Raw genomic sequence first — 25,449 nt, 5'->3', positions numbered from 1 at the left:
TAGTAGTTTCTTAGCATATTAAATTACAAAGAGACACCTCATTAAAAAGCTAATCCTACTCAACTAAAACTAACTGTTCAAAGGCTGATATTCTCCAAAATTTTGGGACAAGGAAACTGAAATTTACTGCACGGATTTCTCTTGTGGAAACTGCTACTTCATCTGAAACAATGCAAGTTACCTGAGGCTACTGCCGGGAAAATAATGACTTCACTAATTGAGTTTAATGTTCCTGTGAGACCAAATTACCTAACATTACATGAGTGGGTTGGAAAAGGATTTCATACGAAATAGGGATTATGAGATTCACTGGGAGTGAGCAAATTGAATCTGCACTGCTAACAAGCTTTAATAGATAGATGTACTGTGTTGGCGGTTTTCTTTTCAAGATGTTAACTAAGACTACAATGTAATTGTCTTTTTATTAGTGTTGTGGAAGGTGAATTACCTTTATAGATGTGGAATGAAAGACTTATGTAATTAATTCATCAGTAAATTTTGCACGGTCAGAAAGGACAGATCATATCCAGAGTGAAACACAGCCCAAGTGAATAGATAGTTCAGGGAATTTGAAGGCAAAGTGGGAAATCAGTGCAGAGGGGAAGAGGTACTTTTTGCTTCTGTTTTTTTTGGCTGATATTTGCAAGATCATTTTACTGGATAAATTGTAGCTCAAGATCAGGGGCCCAGCACAAAAGAGTGACATCATATGTATACTGTAAATTCTTTGATAGCTACTAATATGACTGTCTGTATTTACGTTATTTTCAGACTGAAGGTAAATAGGGGAAATATATACAGGCTACAAACTAAAGACCAGAACAGAAGTTTTAAAAATCAAGTTAAGAACGAAGTAATTAAAATAGAAAAGCCAGGTCAGGTGATGTGTTGCACCTTTATCAGGAAGCTGAAAGTAAAGTAACCCTGAGGGAGCAATGACACATAATATGGTAGATTTCACCCTCCAATTTGAGAAGGGGAAGATTGAATTGTTGTTGAGTAAAGGTAACTACCAAGATATGAGGATGAAGCTGGTCAGAGTTGATTGGAAAATGGTGAAGCAGCAATGGCAGCAGTTTCTGAAGAGGATTCGGGAGACGCAGCAGAAATTCATCCCAAGGAAGAAGAAACGTATAGGTGGGGGGAGCAATGATGGCTGTCGATGGAAGACCGGGACTAATGTAACACTGCTGTTTAAGAAGGGAGGGAGGCAGAAGATGGGAAACTATAGGCTGGCTAGCCTGTCCTCAGCCATTGGTAAGATGTCAGAGTCCATTATTAAGGATGAGATTGTGGAGTACTTGGAAGTGCACAGTAAAATAGGACTGAGTCAAGGGGAGGTTATGCCTGAAAAATCAGTTACAATTCTTTGAGGAAGTCAGAGAATTCCTACACTGTGGAAGCAGGATATTCAGCCTATCGAGTCCACGCTGACCCTCCAAAGAGCACCCCACCCACACCCATCCCACCTTACTTGGCAACTGGGAAGTCAAATGCAATATTTACATTCAGTTCAAGAGGGCTAAAATACAAAAGAGGCGATGTACAGCCAAGGCTGTATGAGGCTCTGGTTAGATTGCATTTGGAATATTGTGAACCATTTTGGTCCCCGTACGTGTCTAAGGATGTGCAGGCACTGGAGGGGATCCAGAGGAGGTTTACAAGAATGATCCCCGGGTGAAACGCTTCTTCTTATGAGGAACTTTTAAGGACTCTGTGTCTGTACTCAATGGAGTTTAGAAGGCTGAGAGGAGATGTGATTGAAACTTAGAGAATACAGAGAAGCCTGGATGTAGAGTGGACGTGGAGATGATGTTTCCACTAGTAGGAGAGACTAGAGCCCGAGGTCACAGCTTCAAAGTGAAGGGATGACCCTTCAGAACTGAGATGAGGAGCAGTTTTTTCAGCCAGAGTGTAGAACTTATTGTTGCAGAGGTCTATGGAGGCCAAATCATTGGCTGTGCAATTTCTAAGATATAGAGAGAGGTTCTTGTTTGGTAAGAAGATCAAGGGTTACAGGGAAGGGATTGGGGTTGAGAAACATCAGCCATGATTGAATATCAAAGCAGACACCATGGGCCGAATGGCCTTAGTTTGGTATAGCTCTGTCACTAAAAGAAATTGAGAGCGTTTTACTTCCTTATAAGTACTTTTAATCCTTAGACCTCCCCCCCCCCCCCCCCCCCCCCCCCCCCACACACAGAAAATATTTCTGAAGTAAATTTATCATCACAAAATATTTTACATTGGCCAAAATTAGCACTGTCTGACCATATTAATGATACTTTGATGAAGTATCTAATATTTGAATGTACATGATTTAAATTAAATACCTTTTTTGACATTGTCTGGCTAAGTTATATTTATGCAAAAGTACCTTGCTGGTTCCACATTCAGAGTTTTACTTATATGAAATTGAGGTTTTTAGTTTCTTTAGCTCCTTCATGCCTGCCAACCTAACCTCCCTTCCCCTTCCCTACTCTCCAGAGTTCAGAATAAATGTATCATGTGGTGTGATGCAACATCATCATTAATTATGAAGATTCAGATCCTCGGGGTGATTTACAGGAGTTACTGGGACTGAATTGTACAATGTTCTATGATTGATGTATCAGAGACACTCAGGTAATTTGCAGGAGGAACTAAGTACAATTCAGCAGCTTTGAAACTATTTGCTGCTTTCTATCATTCCCAGGTGACGTCAACTTCTTTGCGCATGCATTCATGGCATTTAAACTATCACAGCTGTTGAACTTGAGTCCAGAAGGTTATCAGGTGCCAAATGACACGCTGTTCCTTGAGCTTGCCTTGAGCTTCACTGTAAGACTATAACAGGCCTAGGACAGAAATGTGAGCATAATTGTGGACTGAGCGGAGTTGTTCTGCAAAGTGTCACCCATTCTATGTTTGATAGCCCTCATGCAGACCTTCTCTAACTTCTCTCCTTTTTTATTTTAACTCTCCAGGCAGCATTTTGCTTTTATATTAGGACAGAATTTAGAGTCTTGTATCTGATAGACCATTGACATTATATTACCTAGCTTGATTTTGAAATTAATATGGTCCCAGAAGCATTGATTTGACTTTTGCTCTATTATTCCAGCAAAATGGTCCGAAATTCATTTTGTAACCTCGTAGTCTAAGATGGAAATACCCAAATCTTCTGTGAAATTTTTAAAATATTAGTATTTAATAAGTCTTCACAGAAACCTAATCCAATTGAAAATCACATGGAATGCATTCCCTCTGGTGTCTAGCTCCAGAAACTAAGCTGCAGGACTGGTGCAGTCTGCTTGTGTTTCTCATTCATGTTTTTAACATTTTTCCTTAACCAGTTTTCTACATTATGATGCAAACACGTTGTCCAAACCATTAGCAATTTTGTGATAGAAATATTGTGGCTCATGAACTTTGAAATTTGTATCAAACAGGAGCATTTGATGTTGTGTTTATGAAGTGCAATAGAATTGAGATAATGTTTTAAAAAAAAGTGGAGTGCTGTATAGTCCCTAATAGGCTGATGGGTGAGGAAAAGAGAATTCCACATTGTGCCACTGTCGAAATGAAAGCATTTAATTAGGGATGCTTAACTCACTTTGATGCATTGTTTTGATTCCCAACTAATAAAAGGGTTGAAATTAGTTAAAAATCTGTAAGTGCTTGTAACAAGGTGTTTAGTGTTTAATTACCTGTTTCTGTTTCTCAAACACATCATTTTTAATTGGGTATATCTAAAAATATTGTGATATGTTTCTTTGTTGAGATTTCTGATGAAAGACTATGCATTGAATTATCTTCATGATGAAAGCATCTCAAAGGTGGGCTCATTCATTGAGATGAGTAAACAAAATAATGAAATTATCTTAGGCAGGTGAGTTAATAATTTATTGGATCAATCATAATTTTTACTATATTTAACTCTCATTTGAGCAAATACAGTGGAATCTTTGTTACCTGCTAAAATCGTCATAGGCTAGAGCCTTCTGCAAGGTCCACTTCATTGTAAAACCCTTAAATTTACATCCTCTCTGACACAGAACTTTGTAGTACAGTTACTAAATTCAACATTATACAAAATTGTACTGCACTTGATTCCTTTCTCAAGAGAATTATATCTAATATGTAAGATGAAGATTTGGGAAGTAATTGTCTTCCAATTTCCATTATGGTATCCAATATGGTACATAGAAATTGTAGTGTAGATTATGTAGATAATAAATCATATGTTTATGGAAATCAAAGTGTCTTCATTGCCTTTAGCTTAATGTTGTCAAACCAAAGTTAATTCTTTTGGCTCCTGTCAGCTACTATAGCTTTTGAACTTCGTAACATCAGAATTCCCAACTGCCACATTGGGTTATCAAAAAGTACAGAACCATGGCATGTTGCTTTACCTTCGACTCACCTTCCTCACCTGGGTATCTCCTTTCAGATATATGTTTGTACATATCCTCCATTTCTGTTGCAATGAGCTGCTTCTTGCTTCAATACCTATTGTGGATTATTACTGGGATTTCCAGCTTTGGTTGGGTGTATTGCTAGAGGTTTCGTCACTTGGCTTCCTGCTTCATGGCTGCCCACCTTCACGATCTTGATGTAATCTGTCAACCAGGCACATTGCTTTTCACTGGCCAATTGGAAAGGGAACAGGCCTTTTGCTATTGAAATGAGTCAATCATAACTTGGTGTAGCAGCCTTCCAACCTGCGTCACGCCACCCACCCCTTCATTAGATTAGATTAGATTAGATTACTTACAGTGTGGAAACAGGCCCTTCGGCCCAACAAGTCCACACCGACCCGCCGAAGCGCAACCCACCCATACCCCTACATTTACCCCTTTAACCTAACACTACGGGCAATTTAGCATGGCCAATTCACCTGACCCGCACATCTTTGGACTGTGGGAGGAAACCGGAGCACCCGGAGGAAACCCACGCAGACACGGGGAGAATGTGCAAACTCCACACAGTCAGTCGCCTGAGTCGGGAATTGAACCCGGGTCTACAGGCGCTGTGAGGCAGCAGTGCTAACCACTGGGCCACCGTGCCGCCCACTTCATCTCCAGTATTTTCACAACTAATGGAATTGTGCCATGGTTCGAGGGTTTGAGCTATAGGGAGAGGCAGAATAGGCTGGGGCTGTTTTCCCTGGTGTGTCGGAGGCTGAGGGGTGACTTTATAGAGGTTTATAAAATCATGACTGGCATAGATAGGGTAAATAGACAAGGTCTTTTCTCTGGGGTGGGGGAGTCCACAACTAGAAGGCGGTGAGAGCGGAAAGATATAGAAGGGACCTAAGGGACAACTTTTTCACGCAGAGGGTGATGTGTGTATGAAATGAGCTGCCATAGGAAGTGGTGGAGGCTGGTACAATAACAACATTTAAAAGGCATCCGGGTGGGCATATGAATACGAAGGTTTAGAGAGATATGGGGCAAATGCTGGAAAATGAGACTAGATTAGGTTAGGATATCTGGTCGGCACGGATGAGTTGGACCAGAGGGTCTGTTTCTGTGCTATACATCCCTATGCCTCTATGTTCAAAGAAACTTCTTTCCATTTGTGGATAGCTCGCAGTAATGTTCTGAGGATTAATGGTAAATCCCTAGAGGCATCAAAACAATCCTAGAGAGTGGACAAATCTTGTGATTGTTTGTAGAACCCTGTGCCCTTAATGTGTTACAGCCTCTTTTTCCTGTTTTTAAGAGTCTCTTTAAAAGGCTTTTTGTTTCCCATGCCATTGGTTCCTTCATTTAATCTTATCTTTCTTTTGCTTTTGCAAGACATTTTTTTTTTGTAGAGAAACCTTTGCCTGTCTTCCTGAATAGACAAAATGCTGTGTAAAGGTAAATGAATGTCAATTATTTTCTGGAATTAAGGACATCATTCCCTGAGAGTCGAACCTTTTGCATGTTGCAGTTTGTGAAACTAAGAGACTTCCATAACCTTCTTGATATCCTGTTGCTTTCAAGAGTTCTTTTTGTTTCCTTAAACGTATAACTTTATTAAAAGTCTTCTGTGTGACTAGCCTCTTCTGAGATTTGGTGCACATTATGTTCCTGTCACATTGAAAACAGATTTCAGTTGCTATATCTTCCGCAATTTGTTGACTTGTGATGAAGCTGCTCCTTTAACAAAGTTATGCAGTCGCAGTCCTTGGTTTTGTTTTAGAGAGGTTGTAAACGACAAGGACTCCAAAATGTTTGGAGGTTGAAGGGTTTTAGAGCCAATTTGATAATAGCCAACAGAGAGTGTCTCAGGCAGAAGGCTTTCAAGTTTAAAAACAACACTTGTACAGTGAAAGGGAAGTGGCCACTTCCCCCAGCTCACCTTCTCCCTGGTTTGTTTTTTCAGTAAAGTGGAAAAGCTGCTGGACCCAGAAGCGTGTCCAGGCTGATACTGTCTCCCTGACGTCTATCCTGTAAAAACTTGTGTTTTATTTTACCTTTTGTGTCAAGGGGTGTTTATGGAGATTGTTGCCAATAGTTGGAACAGCATCATTAAATTGGGATGATCTGTTAGGCTTTCGAATAGGTTAAGTTATTCAGTATTCTGTTTTCTATTGTTTATGTTTCAATCAGTAATCTTGTAAATAAATTCTGTTTTGTTTTAAACTAAATGGTTTGACCAGCTGATTCTCTCCTGGAATATCCACTTTACTCTTGCTTAAAACAACTATCAAAGTTAGCGTTGGGGCTACTTCCAATGTTTTGAGGGGGGTCTGGCCTGGTCCATACCAGACTGTGTCAGGATTCTCAGTATTTTCGAGTGCAAATCATACATGAACTATGGTAGTGCATTTGAAATAACTTGACTGTTTCTATTTCCTTTTCCAATTGGGGCGAATCTCTTTTAAAAGTGGATATTCATGTATGCTATTAGAAATGCTCCCAGTCCAATGTATTCACTTTTGGATCAGATGATTCAATAATTCCATAATTGGTAATACTTTGAACATTTTTCTTGCTCCCTGCCACTAGAAGATTCTTTGCTTCAGATCCTTTGTATTTCTCAAAAACAAAATCTTTATTAATAGTGGTTATAGTTCTCAAATCTTCCTAACCCTGTATTTAAGTTTCCATATCATAAGCTATTGGGCTTTCAGGTAGGACTCCTTGTTAATTAGTTCATTTGAGACTGCTTTTACAGCTGTTTTCTGTATTAATTACTGTGAACATTGCGAGCTTATCTTTAATATAGCTAATTTTGAACAATTTCCCATGAGGAATGCAGAATTATTTAGTTTGCACTTCCTAATCCGTCAAACCAGTACCCACCTGCAGAAAGGACAACTGAAACTCTCCTTATTTCACTGTATTCGGTGAACAACAGTGGGAGTTGAGGAAGAACACTCTCCCTCATGCACATATGTTGCAACGGTCGGTCCTCTTTGTTGTTATATTAATTGTATGTTTTCTCTTTATTCCTCTAAAGATCTCATTTGGCTGAACCCAAATATGTAGATTTTGAGCTGAATCTTCAGAACTCTGAAAATCGTACTCCGTTCTTTTTGATTATGTATCAATAACTTGGTGTCCCAACAAGCTTGGGCCTAAATCTATAATGACTTGAGAACAAAAGAAGAAGTATTTTATACAGTAATTGTACACATCATCAGGACGGGAATAAATCATCTTTGAACCTGTACTGCTGTTTTAATTAGTCGATTACTTATCTGACTTCTAGTACTGGATGAGCAGAAATTTCCCATAGTCCTATACAGGCCAAGACTAAAGCTGTTGTTATTGATCCCTGTACGAATCTTTGGTAGCAAAGGGCCCATAAAAGACCAAATTTCATTCTTTATGGAATTTTACAATAGTTTCTTATCCTGAATACATTGTACTACAAACACTCTCAGTCCAATGAAGAAAAAAGTAGCCACTTTTAAAACAGACCTGACTCTATCTCTGTCTTGGTTTAAAACAGTCAGTTTGCAACTGTGATGTTATATTTGACACTAAGATGAACTTTTGACCATATATTTGTGTTATCACTTAAGACTTATTTTCACCTTTACAGTATTGCTCACCTTCATTTTTGCCTCAGCCCCCCCGCTCAAACCTTTTATTTTTGCCTTTCTAACCTCTGGCCTTGCCTTTTCCAGTGCACTCCTGGCTGGCTGTACCCCCCCATAATCTGGAGGTCATGCAAATCCCTTTTGCCATGCTTTATCTCTCAGAAAATCTTATCTACCTTCCACCACTGTGCTTCATGGTCTGTGTTGGCTTCTTGTTAAATATTTCTATCTTTGTTTTCAGATTCCTCCATGGCCTTGTTCTATATTTGTAATTGCCTCTAACTGCATCACCCTCCAATATTTCTGTGCTCATGTAATTCTGGCATCTTGAGCATTTCTTGATTTCTGCTGCACAATTGGTCACTGCACATTCAGTTGCCTCGGCCCTAAGATCTGGAATCTCCCCTACTGCTGCTGCTTTTAAGATGTTTTTTATAACTATCTCTAAGCCAGCTTTTGGTTATCTGAACTAATGGCTGTTTAAGTAGCTGGGTGTCATGTTTTGGTTTGTAATGTTCCTTGGAAGGACTATTGGATGGTCTACTACATTAAGAATACCGTGAGTTGTTAAAGTTACTAAAAATTATAAAACCGTATATTGAGTTTGTTATTGCATAAAAGCATATTTTTGCTCTGTATAGTGGACTGTGAACATTTATGATTTTATCTTCTTTGGATTTTACTTTGTATATTATATTTCACACTGAATCAAACAGATTGACAAAGGGTTTCCGTTTTCGTGATGCTGTGTGTAAAAATGTTTGAATATGTTCTAGTGAATTGAAGTAAATCAACACTGTGACTTTTGTGCTGCATTAAAGTTATATTGGTATTTTATTAAATCTTTTTAATATACCTTCATGGTATGTAGGGTGTTGTTGGCTAGACCAGTATTTATTGCCAGAATTGCCCTAAAAGGCAGTTAAGTGTGAACCGCATTGCTGTGGGTCTGCACTCAATGTAGGCCAGACCAGGTAAGGACAGCAGTTTTCTTCCCTCAAGTACATTAATGAACCGGCTAGATTTTTCCTGACAATGATAATAGTTTCATGGTCATCATTAGACTCTTAATTCCAGATTTTTATTAAATTCAAACTTCACCATGTGCCATGGTGGGATTTGAATTCAAGTCCCCAGAACATTACTTGGGTCTCTGGATAATACTATTAGGGCAACACTTCCCCAGAAATCAGTCCCTCAGTAATCATTTAGAGTAGTTAGTTGTACGACAGCATATCATTTTCACATCTATTTAATTTTCATTGTTTACTTTTCACATAGTAAATTCTTACTCTGAATACCTCTAGGTACTATTAAATGATGTTGTACTCACAAAATTTGAGAACTTATCCCTGACCGACGTATACTATCTGGGTTGAGTTTTATTTCTCTTGGATAGAATGGAATTCTTTTTATACAGCTCAGTTTTTACTAACTGCTTTGTATATAATTAGAAATGTTTGTGGCATGTATTCCAGTCTAAGGCAAATAATGCAGAGACTGGACTTTAACTTGGCAAAGTAGAAAATTAAGTAAAAGAAAACTCTAACATATATAATCCTTTGCAAGATTCTCAGGTGTACTTTAATATCATTGGAAATTTGGCATTTGTGTTTTTACTTCACTATAAATCTGGAAATTATGTCACTGTTATGTGGCTTCTCAATATTGCACGTTTTTGTGGAGCCAGCTTTAATATATTCCATGGATAATTAGACAAAATTGGGTATTCTGATTAGGTGCAAATTCAATTTTATAGATTTCCATATCAAAACAATTAAACAAATTGTATCAAAGCAACAGAGTAATAATCCTCTTTTACATTCTTATATTTAAATTGACTAGATGATAGATAATCATAGGCAATAGTAGTATAAATTGTCATCTTTTGTAGGTTGGCTCTCATCGGGATGAATCTGTCAGTCTCCATAGCAACCATTCGATCATCCCCAATTCAGTCCCTCCTTCAAGTGCAGAATTAAATCACCAGGCACAGGATAACTACAGAGGTATCTCTTTACAGCAACTTAATTCAAAATGACATTGTTTTACTGAACTCTAAATCTCCACAAGTAAATGATATAGCTTGCTATCGGAAATAGTATTTGACCTCTGGGTGCTTATATTTTTGGACAGGACTATCGAGTTTACAAAGTCAGTCTTCTGCCTTGGGTCCAGCAGAAGTGAAAACAGAAGAGAAAGATGAGAACACAAATGACTCTTTCTCATCTGAAGAGAAGAGATCAGATGACGAAGGATCTAAAAAAGACATAAAAATGCAGTCTAGAGGAAGGTCATGGTAAGTCAGTGTTTATTTATCTTTTGTTTATGGCAATTATTGGTTGTAGTTTCAGTAAAAAATCTCTCATAATTTTCCTTAGCTGCAATTTAGCATTGCATTTTTATTTTCCTGCATAGTAATCATGAAGATGAGGACCTAAATCCTGAACAAAAAGCAGAAAGGGAACGCGAAAGGAGAATGGCAAATAACGCAAGAGAGCGTCTTCGTGTAAGAGACATCAATGAAGCATTTAAAGAGTTAGGGCGAATGTGTCAACTTCACTTAAAGAGTGAAAAACCCCAAACCAAACTACTTATTCTTCATCAGGCAGTTACCGTCATCCTTAACTTGGAACAACAAGTTCGAGGTCAGTAGGCTTGAGGTTGACGACTTATAATTATGACTTAATTTTTTATAGATGTTAACCAGTGTGATCAAAATGAGTTTGCCTTTAAAATTGTCATGCCAGCCTTCCTCAGCAGTGTAATGAGCAGCTCATCCATACAGACCAGGTAATTGCCATATTCAACGAGGTAAAAACAATGACTGCAGATGCTGGAAACCAGATTCTGGATTAGTGGTGCTGGAAGAGCACAGCAGTTCAGGCAGCATCCAAGGAACAGCGAAATCGACGTTTCGGGCAAAAGCCCTTCATCAGGAATAAAGGCAGAGAGCCTGAAGCGTGGAGAGATAAGCTAGAGGAGGGTGGGGGTGTGGAGAAAGTAGCATAGAGTACAATAGGTAAGTGGGGGAGGGGATGAAGGTGATAGGTCAGGGCGGAGAGGGTGGAGTGGATAGGTGGAAAAGGAGATAGGGAGGTAGGACAAGTCCGGACAAGTCATGGGGACAGTGCTGAGCTGGAAGTTTGGAACTAGGGTGAGGTGGGGGAAGGGGAAATGAGGAAACTGTTGAAGTCCACATTGATGCCCTGGGGTTGAAGTGTTCCGAGGTGGAAGATGAGGCGTTTTCCTCCAGACATCTGGTGGTGAGGGAGCGGCAGTGAAGGAGGCCCAGGACCTCCATGTCCTCGGCAGAGTGCGAGGGGGAGTTGAAATGTTCGGCCACGGGGTGGTGTGGTTGCTTGGTGCAGGTGTCCCGGAGATGTTCCCTGAAGCGCTCTGTTAGGAGGCGCCCAGTCTCCCCAATGTAGAGGAGACCGCATCGGGAGCAACGGATACAATAAATGATATTAGTGGATGTGCTGGTAAAACTTTGGATGTGGAAGGCTCCTTTAGGGCCTTGGATAGAGGTGAGGGAGGAGGTGTGGGCGCAGGTTTTACAGTACCTGTGGTGGCAGGGGAAAGTGCCAGGATGGGAGGGTGGGTTGTAGGGGGGCGTGGACCTGACCAGGTAGTCATGGAGGGAACGGTCTTTGCGGAAGGTGGAAAGGGGTGGGGAGGGAAATATATCCCTGGTGGTGGGGTCTTTTTGGAGGTGGCGGAAATGTCAGCGGATGATTTGGTTTATGCGAAGGTTGGTAGGGTGGAAGGTGAGCACCAGGGGCGTTCTGTCCTTGTTTCGGTTGGAGGGGTGGGGTCTGAGGGCAGAGCTGCGGGATGTGGACGAGATGCGTTGGAGGACATCTTTAACCACGTGGGAAGGAAAATTGCAGTCTCTAAAGAAGGCGGACATCTGTGGTGGAACTGGTCCTCCTGGGAGATATTCTCTCATTCGTTTGGCCGAACTGGTCCTCACCCTTAACAATTTTTCCTTCAAATCCGCCCACTTCCTCCAGACCAAAGAGGTGGCCATGGGCACACGTATGGGCCCCAGCTATGCCTGTCTCTTTGTTGGCTACGTAGAACAGTTGATCTTCCATAATTACACCGGCACCACTCCCCACCTCTTCCTCCGCTACATTGATGACTGCATTGGCGCCACCTCGTGCTCCCGCGAGGAGGTTGAGCAATTCATCAACTTCACCAACACATTCCACCCTGACCTTAAATTTACCTGGACCATCTCTGACACCTCCCTCCCCTTCCTGGACCTCTCCATCTCCATTAATGACGACTGACTTGACACTGACATTTTTTACAAACCCACCAACTCCCACAGCTACCTGGATTAAACCTCTTCCCACCCGACCTCTTGCTAAAAATGCCATCCCGTATTCCCAATTCCTCCGCCTTCGCCATATCTGCTCCCAGGAGAACCAGTTCCACCACAGAACACACCAGATGGTCTCCTTCTTTAGAGACCGCAATTTCCCTTCCCACGCGGTTAAAGATGCCCTCCAACGCATCTCGTCCACATCCCGCACCTCCGCCCTCAGACCCCACAACCCCAACCATTCCTTCCATCAACACCCTCCAAAGGTTTGCAACTTGGGTATAGATAGGATTGGACTCATTGGCATCTTCTCTAGTGGACAGAAGGCACACATCTAAAGATAGCTGAGATAGCTAATACCTTTTACCCTAATACCTTTTCAACTATATCCCCCATGTTGCAGAGGGAAGGAAATAGCACTGATCAGAAATTTGGAGAGGAAAACGTATCACCGCACAAAATGCCTTGCTTGAAGTTAGTATTATCTTCCAACTATTTCCAAGTTCCAGTAATTTCTGGTGTAAAATTGGCTGCAACGAACAAACTAGTTCTAATATTTGCATTAAAACTAATCTAAAATTTACATGTTTCATTTAAATACTCTAAAAATGCTGGAATCCTGAAACCAGTATTCATTTGCAATGTTAGATGACACCAGCTCATTCCATGCATGCGGATGCCAAGTTAGTAAATAATTGCTCCATGTATTTTGAGCTAAGTTTGAGTTCAGGTCTTCAGTGATCATAAGAGCTTCCTGAATCCTTTGTACCCTAAGTAATGAACAGCCATATAATTGGTGTGTTCTTCTGCACTGTGTCCCTACTACCATCCATACCTGACCTTGGTCTTGAAGATATTCATGATTCTACTTTTAATTTTTTTAGTTCTTCCTTAACACTATTCACACTATGTCAGCCATAGCGAAAGTTGATAGAACTCTTGATCTGGTCGTTGGTACAAGTTGAACTGAAAAGCTATGAATGCAAACTCCAGCCTGACACTCCAAACAATACTGAAATAATGCTACACTGTTGAAGAAACTGTTAGTCAGATGGCCTTTTTAAACCCTGGATCTCTCTGCCCCTTCAAATTGATGTAAGTTGATCCCCAGTCACTACCTTGAATAAGAGCAGAAACAAGGGTTATTCTCAATATCCAAGTTAATATTGATTCCTGCCATTGAAACAGCTTATTTGGTCATTATCACTGTTATTTTGGAAGCTTGCTGTGGTTCCCGAATTGTAGCAATGATTACACTTTAATTCCAATAGCTATAAAATGTTTTAACCTGATGTCATGAAAAGTGTGCTAGAAAGACATTTTTTTTCCTTTTAACAAAACTAGGTAGGTCTAATTAAAATATACCTGGGTTCTTGACCAATTTAAGCCAATACAAAAAATGAGTTAGAGTGGTGGTAGCAGCCATGTTCTCAGGGTTGTGGAACCACCAAATAACAAGAATAGCCTGTTTGAAAATTGGTTTCTCTTGGAGGAAGAAAGAGCCAAAATTTAATAGGAATTTCTTTTCCTGATCAGTAATCAATTTTCCTTTAAGCTTGTGCATGTTGGCATATTTGATGCTTGGCTTTGGCCCCCATCACTTTTGAATGGGATGATGATACTTTCTATTGGGCCAAATGGAAAAAAAAACTGAGATGCAAAAAGAGCTGTTGATGCCAGTGCAATCATGATTGCAGCAAAAGGGAAGTATGTATGGGGGCAGAGGTAGAAAGTTGCAGGTAAAAAAGAGTGAATTCTGCTGACTTTGATGTTTGTGACATCGCAGCAGACATGTGTTAACTATCTACTATTGTTTAGGAGGGTGTGTTTTACAGCTGGCTATAATTGTGGATAACTACATTCAGACCCACAGTACTTCAAATTGTAAAACTAGATACAGAATCTTGCTTAGGAGGTCAGGTAAGCCAATTGTTATGGAACTCAGTATTCAGTTTGCAGGCTCCAATCATTAATGACTGGAAAATCAAGAGTACTAGAAATCTAGGCATGCAATTGTCTGCAGTACTTGATTTTCCAATTTATTGTCTTTTTGAATGACACTCCAGTTGAGAACAAAGCATGGCAAAATTTATCTGACTTTTCTCCCTTCACTGGGTGATTTCCTTCATAAGTTTACTTGCATGGGGAAAAATGTAATCAACTTTTTGATAGCAGATGGTAGATGGAAATGTGTTTGGCATAATGTTGCCATTGAACACATTTTCTTATGTCAACTAAGATGTATTGACAGGAATCATTCAATCAAAATGTATTTTAATGATCAAGTTTTGGGCCTATGCTGACTTCTGAAACACAATATTATAGTAACGTCAATGATATTGTCACAATCACCTGGTCTCAATGTATACTGCAGTATGCATAATTTCATCTAATGCATGTTACATTGTGACAGATAATTGGAACTTAATCATAAAGTGCTGTGATCAATTTATCAAGCAGAATAAACATTCCCTTTTAGGGCAGATTTTTGCTGATTAAGTAAATTGAGATAAAATTACAGAATTTCAGATCTAAAGATGCTTTAATCATCCTTTTGTGAACTTTTCAAAGCTGGATATTTTTACAACACTTTATAATTTCTTAAAATATCTGTCCAAAGGTTTTAACAACTAAAGTTTGAAAAAGTGTACATTTGTAATTTCCTTTGTGAATTGTACAAAACTATGGGTCCTTGTCAGATAGCATCTAAACTGTTATTCTGCAATTAGTTGATGAGACTGGGCTTGTGAGGTGAGTTTCTTTTTAATTGCCACAATTTTCATATTTCTAGTTAAAACTCACACAATACCAGGTTATAGTCCAACAGGTTTATTTGGAAGCACTAGCTTTTGGAGCACCACTCCTTCATCAGGTGTATGTTTCTACTGTGTTTTCTTCTTATAACCTACAAATGAGACGTCCAGGTTAGTACAGGTGTATAGGATTTACAAATTGAGGATTTCTAATAAGTATTCAGTTTCCCATTCTGGATTCCACTTTGCAGAGGAGCTTCCTGATGATTCTGGAATGATATTTTACTGTTTACATTATACTTTGATTTAAAAACATCACACACTAAAATAAAATGAACAGAACCTTTTATTTAGTCCTTATAGTTCAGTTGTGGCAGCAAGCAATATGGAGATCCTGAAGACTTAATTTTTATAGTATTGTTCATAATCATCCCAAAGTATATTCTAGTGCAATCAAATTGGTAATATAAGGAAAAGGACAATTAGTTTTGCACAGCCAAGTCCCAAAACAGCAATGTGTTAATGACCAGATGATAACATTCTGATTTTTGTGATGATTTGAGGATAAATACTGTATTGGCCTTTTTCTTAGAGATAGAGAATCTTTTACATCTATTTCAGGGTGCAGGCAAGGCCTTGGTTTGTTGTCTCATGGAAAATTCTTCAGTATTGCCTTGAATTATCAAACTAGATTTTTTTGTGTTCAAGTCCTGGAGTGTGACTTGAACCTTCTGGCTCAAAGGTCAGAGCACTACCAACTGAGTTCAGCTGAAACTGCAGGATCATCAGAAGTTTCCTGGTCTGAAAGCACATCTTGTGCTTTCTAATCAGTTTAAGACAGGAACTGCAGTCATCCTTGCACTGGTTGCAACAGTAAGTCATTTAAAGCTAGTTAATAATTGCTCTTTTTTTAAATTCGGTTTTTCTTGACTGCTCAACACTCAAGCATTGGCCTTCAAAGTAATGCAATAATGGATCTTTTGTAAACAGTTAAGCACGTTTGTTAAAATTTGTTGATGTCTTTATTTTAAGGTTAAGAGAAAATGGTGGTGGCTGCTCATTGAGTACAAATAGGACAAGGGTGCATGGGCACAGTGGTAGTGTCCCTACCTCTGAGGCAGGAGGCCTAGAGTTCAAGCCCCACTTCATCCAGGGGTGTATCATTACTCTGAACAGGTTGATTAGAAAATAATCGTACAAGTAGGATATAGCTGTGACACTGAGTATGGGATAAGGGGTAAAATTGAGGAAGTCAATCAACTCATTCTCTGCAAAAGAAAGTTCAATAATATTGAGGCTTATCCATTCTTGGACATTATTAGGGATGCTGCATGATTTAAGGATGTCTTCGTGCAGCTACTCATTTAATTGTAAAATGCTTGTTTCAAAAGGATATGGACAAAGTGGTCAAAAAAATGAGTTTGAAGCTCTCCATTAATCATGTCAACCAGTGAATTTATCCTCATGAAAATGAGCGGTTTTGTAGACATATGGCATTGATGTCCTGTTATCCTTATCAGGACATTGGTGAGACTACTTTTAGAAGACTGCATTCAATTCTGGTTTCCTTGCTATAGGAAAGGTGTTGTTTAACTTGAAAGGGTTCAGAGAAGATTAACAAGTAATTGGAGGGTTTGAGTTACAGGGAAAGACTGAATACACTGGTGCTGTTTTCCCTGGAACATCAGAGGATGACTGGTGACCTTATAGAAGTTTATAAAATCATGAGGGGCTTGGATAGGGCGAACAGCTAAGGTCTTTTTCCCAGGGTAGGGGAGTCCAAAACGAGAGAGCATAGGTTTAAGGTGAGAGGAGAATTAAGAGACCTAAGGGGCAACTTGTTCACACAGTGTGTGGAATGAGTTGTCAGAGGAAGTGGTGGAGGATGGTACAATTACAACATTTAAAAGGCATCTTGATGGATATATGAATGGGAAGCATTTAAAGTAATATGGGCCAAATGTTGGCAAGTGGGACTAGATCAGTTTAGGATACAAGTACTTCTCCTATAATGCTGTAGATGTGGTCCCATGCAAGGCCATGTTACAGAAAATCGTGCAAAAGAAATAATGGGGCCTATGGGAAAAACAGGGTTGGAGCGAACCACCAAAAATACCAGTAGAAATCGAAACAAAAATAACACAAACAAGAGCACAGTCTAAGTAAATTTAAACTGTTGTAACTGCCCTGCTGTGTGGTACTGTAAAGTGCAATTCATCAAATCTTCAATGAATTACTCTTGATTGGCTTCTATACCTGCTAGCTGCATTAAATTCTTGCCAGTCTTCTGATCTCATTGGTAACACTGCACAAATCAGATCCGAGAATGAAACCTGCCTTGGTAGATCAAGGGCTGAATCTTAATTTCTTTCGCTAAGTGTCAGTTTTGTCAAGTTTTTCGAGGGCTTCACGTCATGATGTTTGGGGATGCGTATCATCTTGTTTTAAAAAACCTGCCTGATTTATTACCAACCCACCCTTTGATCTCCCCCCCCCCCCCCCCCCCACACCACACATTCTAGCATCATCATACTATGTGCCCCTTCCAAATCAACTCACCACTTCCTGGATATCCCAGAATTGACCAACATCAGTGATGCAGCATCATCTTTAAAAGGATATTGTGCACCCAGACACAAGTTGACCATCCAGAGCTGCCCTGCACGGTTCCTGACATTAGCCCTGGACATGGCTGACAATGGAAAATTGGATCCTGTCTTTGTGGGCAGGGACATGGAGATACTGCTGATGGGGATGGGGTGCTGCAAAGGCAGGATGTCCTTTTCTCACAGACTAACAGAGGAAGCTAATCTACTGGAACCACACCAACCTGGACCATGGTTACCATCCAGGTCAGTGCAGTCTCAACCTCTGAAAGAATTCACAGAATGTACGAAGAAGGTCAATGACCTTTTCCGTTCTTCCAGTCAAAGTTCCACCGTATTCTTGTTGATACCTCACACTCACTCCATCTTTGCTACTGGACCCACCAGTTTCTGCAACATCTTCCCCACACACTCCAATCCTTGCTAACATCTGACCCTGACTAACCCTGAATCTCTTCTGCACAGTCTACTCACCCCCCTCAGGATATCTCTACACCTGCACCAAAAGTAACACCTTTCTCTCCCTCACCCACTATGTGTAGAGTTTCTTGACTCTGACCACCCTACGCAGCTGACTGACCATGTCCAAGCCCCTGTACTGGTATTTTTGTGCAGTTGGTTACCATAGTGATTTGTCACTGAAACAGATTCACGAGACTGCAAATATTCTTTAACATTTAAACATATTATTTTAATGAAAATAGAGGAAGAAAGTTTTTAATACAAACAACAAAGCCAAATTTCAGACTCCTCTTCAACGCTGTCTTTTTACTGTTCGTCAATTCCAGTGAAATTTTATTCATCTCAACTCTTTAAGTTTTTAAATTAACAGATTGCTCACAGCTTCATGTCCTCCGACATTTTCATGAATCTTTTCCAAGTCCACGAGCACAAACATTTCACAATACCTTTCACAAAGCTCTTTGTGAGAAAGTTCACAAGCCGACTGATCACGTGATGCCAACACAGAGTCCAGTCCTCCATGCACCGCTACACCTAATGCAGGGGATGAGAATCACATAACAGCGAACAGGAGTTCGCTTTATAAAGCAAAAGGTCGGCAAGTCACATCGTATTACAGACAAATCGCACTTAATAAAGGCGCATTATTGGAGAACTACTATGCCTGCTTGGCACGGACAAGTTAGACCGAAGAGTCTGTTTCCATGCTGTATGACTCAAATGTATAATCATCTGGGGCAGCACGGTGGCTTAGTAGTTAGTGCTGCTGCCTCACAGCGCCAGGGATCCGGGTTTGATTCCAGCCTTGGGTGACGATATGTGTGGAGTTTGCATATCCTCCCTGTGTGTTCTTGGGTTTCCTCTGGGTTCTCCAGTTTCCTCCCACAATCCAAAGATGTGCAGGTTAGCTGAATTGACCATGCTAAATTGCCCCTAGTGTTCAGGGATGTGTAGGTTAGGTGCATTAGTTAGGGATAAATGTAGGATAATAGGGTAGGGGAATGGGTCTGGGTGGGTTACTCTTCGGAGGGTCACTCTTCGGAGGGTCGATGTGGACTTGTTAGCCAAAGGGCCTATTTCCACATGTAGGGGTTCTTTGATAATCTTTGAATCACTGGCTTCCAGCCCAATTATGAATTATCATGCATGTATTATTTCAACTTTTATTTTGTCCAAATATACTACTTTTTTCAAATGTGTAGAGAGGAACTTGAATCCAAAAGCAGCCTGCCTTAAAAGGAGAGAAGAGGAGAAGGCTTCTGCCGCATCGGCAGAGGCACCACCAGCACATCCTGCAGTTCACCCTGGTCTCAGCGACACTACCAACCCTATGGGTCATATGTAAACCGCCAGGTACTATTTTCAATTTAGTATTAAAGTTAGCATTTAATGTTTGTATCACATTTTTAAGTTCTGTTGCTTTCTACCCATAGTTGCCCTAACATTGAGAAAAATAATTGAAGTGACCAAAGTTGTTATAATGTTATAGATGGATTAACTATGTTGTTGTTTGGAATATGTAAAACTTGTTGTATACTTCTATTTCATTGATTTTAAGCATTAGCAAACATTTAAAGTTGGTTTGTGATCCTCTTTATTTTGTATCAACCAATGGAAGGGATAGGAGCCTTCCACATCCATCAAAGTTTTACCTGCACTTCCACCAATATCATTTATTGTATCCGTTGCTCCCGATGCGGTCTCCTCTACATTGGGGAGACTGGATGCCTCCTAGCAGAGCGCTTTAGGGAACATCTCCGGGACACCGGCACCAATCAACCCCGCTGCCCTGTGGCCCAATATTTCAACTCCCCCTCCCGCTCTGCCGAGGACATGCAGATCCTGGGCCTCCTTCACCGCTGCTCCCTCACCGCCTGATGCCTGGAGGAAGAACGCCTCATCTTCCGCCTCAGAACACTTCAACCCTATGGCATCAATATGGATTTCACCAGTTTCCTCATTTCCCCTTCGCCCACCTCACCCCAGCTCCAACCTTCCAGCTCAGCACCGCCCTCATGACCTGTCCTACCTTCCTCTCCACCTATCCACTCCACCCTCCTCTCTGACCTATCACCTCCATCCCCACCCCCATTCACCTATTGTACTCTATGATAATTTCTCCCCACCCCCACCCCCCCCTCATTTATCTTCCCACTCTGCAGGCACCCTGCCTCTATTCCTGATGAAGGGCTTTTGCCCGAAACGTCGATTTTCCTGCTCCTCAGATGCTGCCTGACCTGCTGTGCTTTTCCAGCACCACTCTCATCTGGATCTAATGGATATACAGGGGAACCTTGATTATCCGAACAAGATGGGTGGGCACTATTTCGTTCGGATAATCGATTATTCAGTTAATCAATTAAAGGCCTTTCCTCTGGGGCTCGGAGTTTTTAAAGTCTGCTCCCCGTTCAGGAAACTACAGCAGCACACAGCGCGCGAGGCACTGCCACAACACCGCACCCCACCCCACCCCCCCCTCCCCAATGTGCCCAAACCCATCCAACACTGCCCCCGGCCCCCGCCCCCCACGTCTGCCCCGCCCCCTTTACAGAGCAGCGGACTGTACACCAACAAGACTGCTGCTGCTGCTACTGCAGCTGCCTTTGTGGAGTAAGTCTCCAACACGTACACACACACGCACACACACCTTTTTACTGCAACTTTTTGACAGGTTACACATTTGCCCTGTACAGGACAATGTTGGAGAGATTATCTGGGGATGGGGATTTAGGGTAAACCCCTCTGTAGAACTACAGGGCAAGTGTGAGGGGGGAGAGAGAGAGAGCGCACGGGCGGTCAGTTATTTGGAGACGGTGCCTGTTTAATCACTTTTAAATAAAAGACACGATCCCTGTTGGAAACACATCTTTGATGCAATGTTTCTATCGGGACCTCGAGATCTCCTTCAGATAATCGAGTTTCCTCTGTCTATGTACAGAGGATCCTCGATTATCCGAATTTTGGGATTACCCGAAGATCTGAAGGTCCCGACAGAAACATTACATCAGAGAGGTGTTTCAACACTGATCGCGTCTTTTGTTTACAATGATTAAAAATGAACCCAATTTACTGAAATGCTGCCGAGAACAGACCTGGACATTGATGGGAGTCCAGGCACTGTCTCCAAATGACTGACTGCCCGCCCTCTCTCTCTCTCTCCCCTCCCCCACAATCCCTGGAGTTCTACACAGGGGTGTACCCTAAACCCCCCCTTCCCCAGATAATCTCTCCAACATTGTCCTGAGGACAAAGGTGGAACTTGTCAAAAAGTTGTGTGTGTGTGTGTGTGTGTGTGAGACTGTGCTATTTTGAGACTCACCCTCCAAAGGCAGCAGCAGTCTTACTTTTGGTGTCCGGTCTGGCTGCTGGTGAGGAGGGTGCAGAAAGGTGGGAGGGAGCGATGGATGAGTGCAGGGGCTGGACGGGGGTTTTGGGGGGAGGGGGACATGGACGGGGGTCAGGAACTCGCTTGCAGTGTGTTGCTGCCTTGTCTCCTGAATGGGGAGTCTGCTTAGCAAGTGATCCCTGTCAATCCCATTGAACTAGTGGGGAGGTGTGAGGCTTCAGCAATGCTGCAGGTCCCTTACACACAAGTGTGAGTCTGTTTAGAAACAAACCTTGAGACAGAGAGAGGGAGCAAGGCAGGTAGTGCGAGGAAAAAGGAAAATTCCGAACCCCAGAGGAGAGGCATTGAATCAATTAACCAAATAATCAATTATCCAAACAAAATAAGGCCCGCCCATCTCGTTCAGATAATAGAGGTTCCTCTGTATATGCAATCAAAAGGAGTGAGAGATTCCTTGGATGTGTCTTAAGCAGCTCCTATGTATTTTTGGCGCTCTTCCCTTTACCCCCCCCCCCCCCCCCCCCACCTCACTCACCCCACACATCCCCGCACCCACATAATTTTGACAAGTTGAGCACTTTATTACCTATTAAGGAAGAAATCTATTTTATAGAACCAAAATTGCTTACACCAGTTGAAGTACTTTCTTTTTGAAATATAGTCATTTTATTTCTTTTGTTCTTGGGATATGCATTTTGTTGCTAAGGCTAGCACTTATTATCCATCCCTAATTGCCCATGAAAAGATGCAGGGAGCTACCTGTTGAATTGTTGCAGTCAATCTGGTATAGGTAAATTCATGACTACTGTAAAGTTACTAAATTCATTCTGTTAAGAGACTGATCATTATCCTTTGGTGATAATATTACAGACTTCTGATGCCAGACTTCAGTTAGAGAAGGTTATGGGGAGGTCGATATGTCTTTGGAAAGACTTAAGAATAGGAAGGTATTCTTTGAGAAAATCAAAGAACAATGGAATATTGTTGCAGCAGCTCTGTGTGAACTGCATATTTCCATTATTTTATTTCTACTTTTAGCTTTTGTACTGAATCATTCTCTTTCAGTTGCAGGTTAGAAGTCTGGATCATTTTTGTAGAATAACAAATGAGTCATCTTTCCATACAAGGACCCAGCCAACTAACTTTCTCTCAAGAAGCCACAGTTGGAAAACATAACGCACTTGAAGCAGAAACCCAGAAGCAATCTCTTGATCAATATGGCATCACGTTCAGCCCACTGAAAACCTATTTGTCCCAAATCTGAATTTTGGCCCATAATAGTACATATCAGTCTGTTGCAAGCAGTGTTGCTTCCACACAATCAGAGACTGTTGCAATTGTTCCACTGTTTGTGGAAGTTGCCTTGTGCCTAAACTTGTTGGTTGATGAAATGCATTTAAGACAAAAAATAAAATTATTTATTGCTACTGAACTGTAAGGTCTACTTTGAAAGGGAAATGTTTAAATCTCAGTTGTTTCATTCTCAGCTGGGCTGATGCTAGTATCTGTTAAAGCTGTTCATAAGCAGAGAACAAAGCAGTAATGACCTCTAACCCTAGCATTCCCAGAACCTATTAGTGTCTTAAAAAAGGGAGGGAAGAGTCTTCATTGTCCTCTTCATTCCTTTGGCCACACAAATAGCTTTTTCCATGTATCAAAATATTCCTTGTTAGAGTGTATTTTTTTGTTCTCTGGTTGTGTGAACAGTTGTGGTCACATTTTTATTTCCTACATTATGTTCAATGCTTGTGTCATAAGCAATTTGCTATTATAGCAAAATGTGCTCTTACTGAAAAAGGGCAGGTCTGACCATGGCATCATTTAGCTTGAAATAAGGTTAGCTTTCTTCAAACTTTCAAGTAAACACTCATTCTTATTTCTTTTATTTGTAATTATACAAACTTTTAAGCTTCTAGGCTTCATAGTAAAACTTGTAACGTGAAGTGTAAATTAGAAAATTTCTAATTTTAGAATTGTTTTGTTTTTCCAGCAGTTGATACTACATTTAGTACATGTGAAAGTGTTTGCTGTAATTAAGCACTGATGCAAAACAAAGGTTTTAGGCTGCGAAAAAGCATCAAGAGCTGATAAAATCCTTGGTTCACCAGGACCAGTAATGTTGACAATGATCAAAGTAGTGCTGTCAGCTGAATTAAAGTTCTGGAGGGGAAAAAGGAGCAACGGTCACCAGCTTTCTGAGACCATACTTTTTTTTTGATGACTCCTTATCTGCGTGGCTAATCAGTGGAGAGGGATCCCAAAACTGATGCAGCCAGTAATGCGACTGCCCTGAGTTTTGAAGCCATCATGGCATTAACTCACACAAGTTGTTTTGAAACCACTTAATTTTTTTGTTTCCTCCCTGGCTGGTTTCCATTTATATGGATTCAAGCTCCTTAGCTTCCATGTAAACTGTCTTCCATTTAAAAGAAGCATAGGAGAGAAAATATCTGACAAGGTTACTTATGTTGTCTGAACATTGTCTGTAATTGTTGACAACTGACTCAACAAAATGAACAAATAATGCATTCCTTTGTTCTAAGCACTAAGGCAACTTAACACAAATTTTGCTCTTAAGTTGCCATGACTGTCTGATAGGAATGCTGAACACTTGTTTTGGAAGGGTTCTCAGAGAATGAATTCTTTTTTGACAATTGTGTATGATTTTGTTATTTTAATTGATTCATGGCGACTAATTCAAGAACAGTTAACACCTAATTTACTGTATCTGTGGCCATGTTCCTCAGTTCATTGTTTGTGAGCTAACAGTTGCTTAAAATGTGCTAAAGTGATCACGTGCCACTGGCCTTTTCTTCTGAGCTTGGTTCTAAGCTTTCTTTCCCTTTGGCTATAATAGACTGCATTATGCCCAGAAGCTTTGCTTCAAAAAGAAACAAAGAAAACATTTGGCTTATTTTTCACTGTAGCTAGTCTTTTATACAATAATCTTGTAAGAAAATTTCTTGAATTCTAAATATTACTCTTTCTAGATTTTTGAAATCAAAAGTTTTCAGTAAAAAAGTTTCTTACTTTATTTTACTATATTAGGTAGCAAAAGTGTAGGTTATTTACCATAACCTGTCCATTAATATCAGAAAATAAAATAAGCATCCTAAGAACATTGTAGGTTCTAGCTAAACTGTGTAGTACCTATGGAGTATCGTACAAGCTAAATGTCTGAGATAAGTTGCTTCACATCTTGTTCTCCAGTTTCCATTGTTGGTTGATGCAGATTTGTACCCATGTCAAATTTAAGGTATTGTTGATGAACCTTTCCACGCAACAGTAAGAAGTAAAAGGATATCAGAAAACATATGTATATATAACATTTATGTAGCAATAAATGTGCCATCTTTTTTAACAAGAACCATGAATGTGTAACTTTTCTTTATTAATTTATACTGTCACAGGCATTACCTGCTGCCTGAAATATTGGTTTGATGACTGTTCATTTCATTTTAGGTCTTAAACTGAATAACAGAAAAAAAATTGTTTTGAAAAAAAGTAGACGTTTTTGTTGTGTTAACAATTTATGAAAACATAACACATCAACAAATTAATTAGGGTCTATACAGATTTTCTGAAAGATTTACAAACAGGCTAGCATGGGCCAGATACCCATGCTGTTGAAAAATAATTAAATTCCGAGACCTGGACTAAAAGCAGGGTCCCAGTCGCTGGGAGAGTCCCAGTGATAAAAATGTCATATACAAACACTAAAAGCAATCTTCTAGCACAATCAGAGTGGTAAACAGTAAGGGTTGAGAACGAAAACTTCAACATTCAGATAAATGTGAGATGTTGCATTTCGGTAAGGCAAACCAGGGCTGGACTTAAACAATTAATGGTAGCACCCTGGGGAGTGTTGTCGAACAGAGACTTAAGGGTGCAGCTACATAGTTCCTTGAAAGTGGCCTTACAGGTAGTCA

General features: G+C 40.5%; 1 protein-coding gene across 9 annotated transcripts in view; it reads left to right on the top strand.

Annotated features, from left to right (window-relative positions):
* Window positions 1-24,887, top strand: part of tcf12 (transcription factor 12) — a 329,491-nt gene extending 304,604 nt beyond the window's left edge. For all 9 annotated transcript variants that reach the window (XM_043677468.2, XM_043677462.2, XM_043677465.2 and 6 more), the window contains 5 exons: window positions 9,915-10,029; window positions 10,157-10,319; window positions 10,439-10,668; window positions 19,377-19,527; window positions 22,586-24,887. In XM_043677468.2, the coding sequence (XP_043533403.1) occupies window positions 9,915-10,029; window positions 10,157-10,319; window positions 10,439-10,668; window positions 19,377-19,519 (651 nt within the window). In that variant the 3' untranslated portion in view covers window positions 19,520-19,527; window positions 22,586-24,887. The remainder of the gene's footprint in view (window positions 1-9,914; window positions 10,030-10,156; window positions 10,320-10,438; window positions 10,669-19,376; window positions 19,528-22,585) is intronic.
* Window positions 24,888-25,449: the final 562 nt, after the last annotated feature.

Source organism: Chiloscyllium plagiosum, unplaced genomic scaffold, assembly GCF_037043375.1.
Source record: "Chiloscyllium plagiosum isolate Xiang-an unplaced genomic scaffold, Cpla_swu_hap1 HiC_scaffold_39, whole genome shotgun sequence".
In the NCBI taxonomy this organism is placed as follows: domain Eukaryota; kingdom Metazoa; phylum Chordata; class Chondrichthyes; order Orectolobiformes; family Hemiscylliidae; genus Chiloscyllium; species Chiloscyllium plagiosum.
Note: the sequence above shows the minus strand (reverse complement) of the source record. Positions and strands in the feature narration are given on the sequence as shown.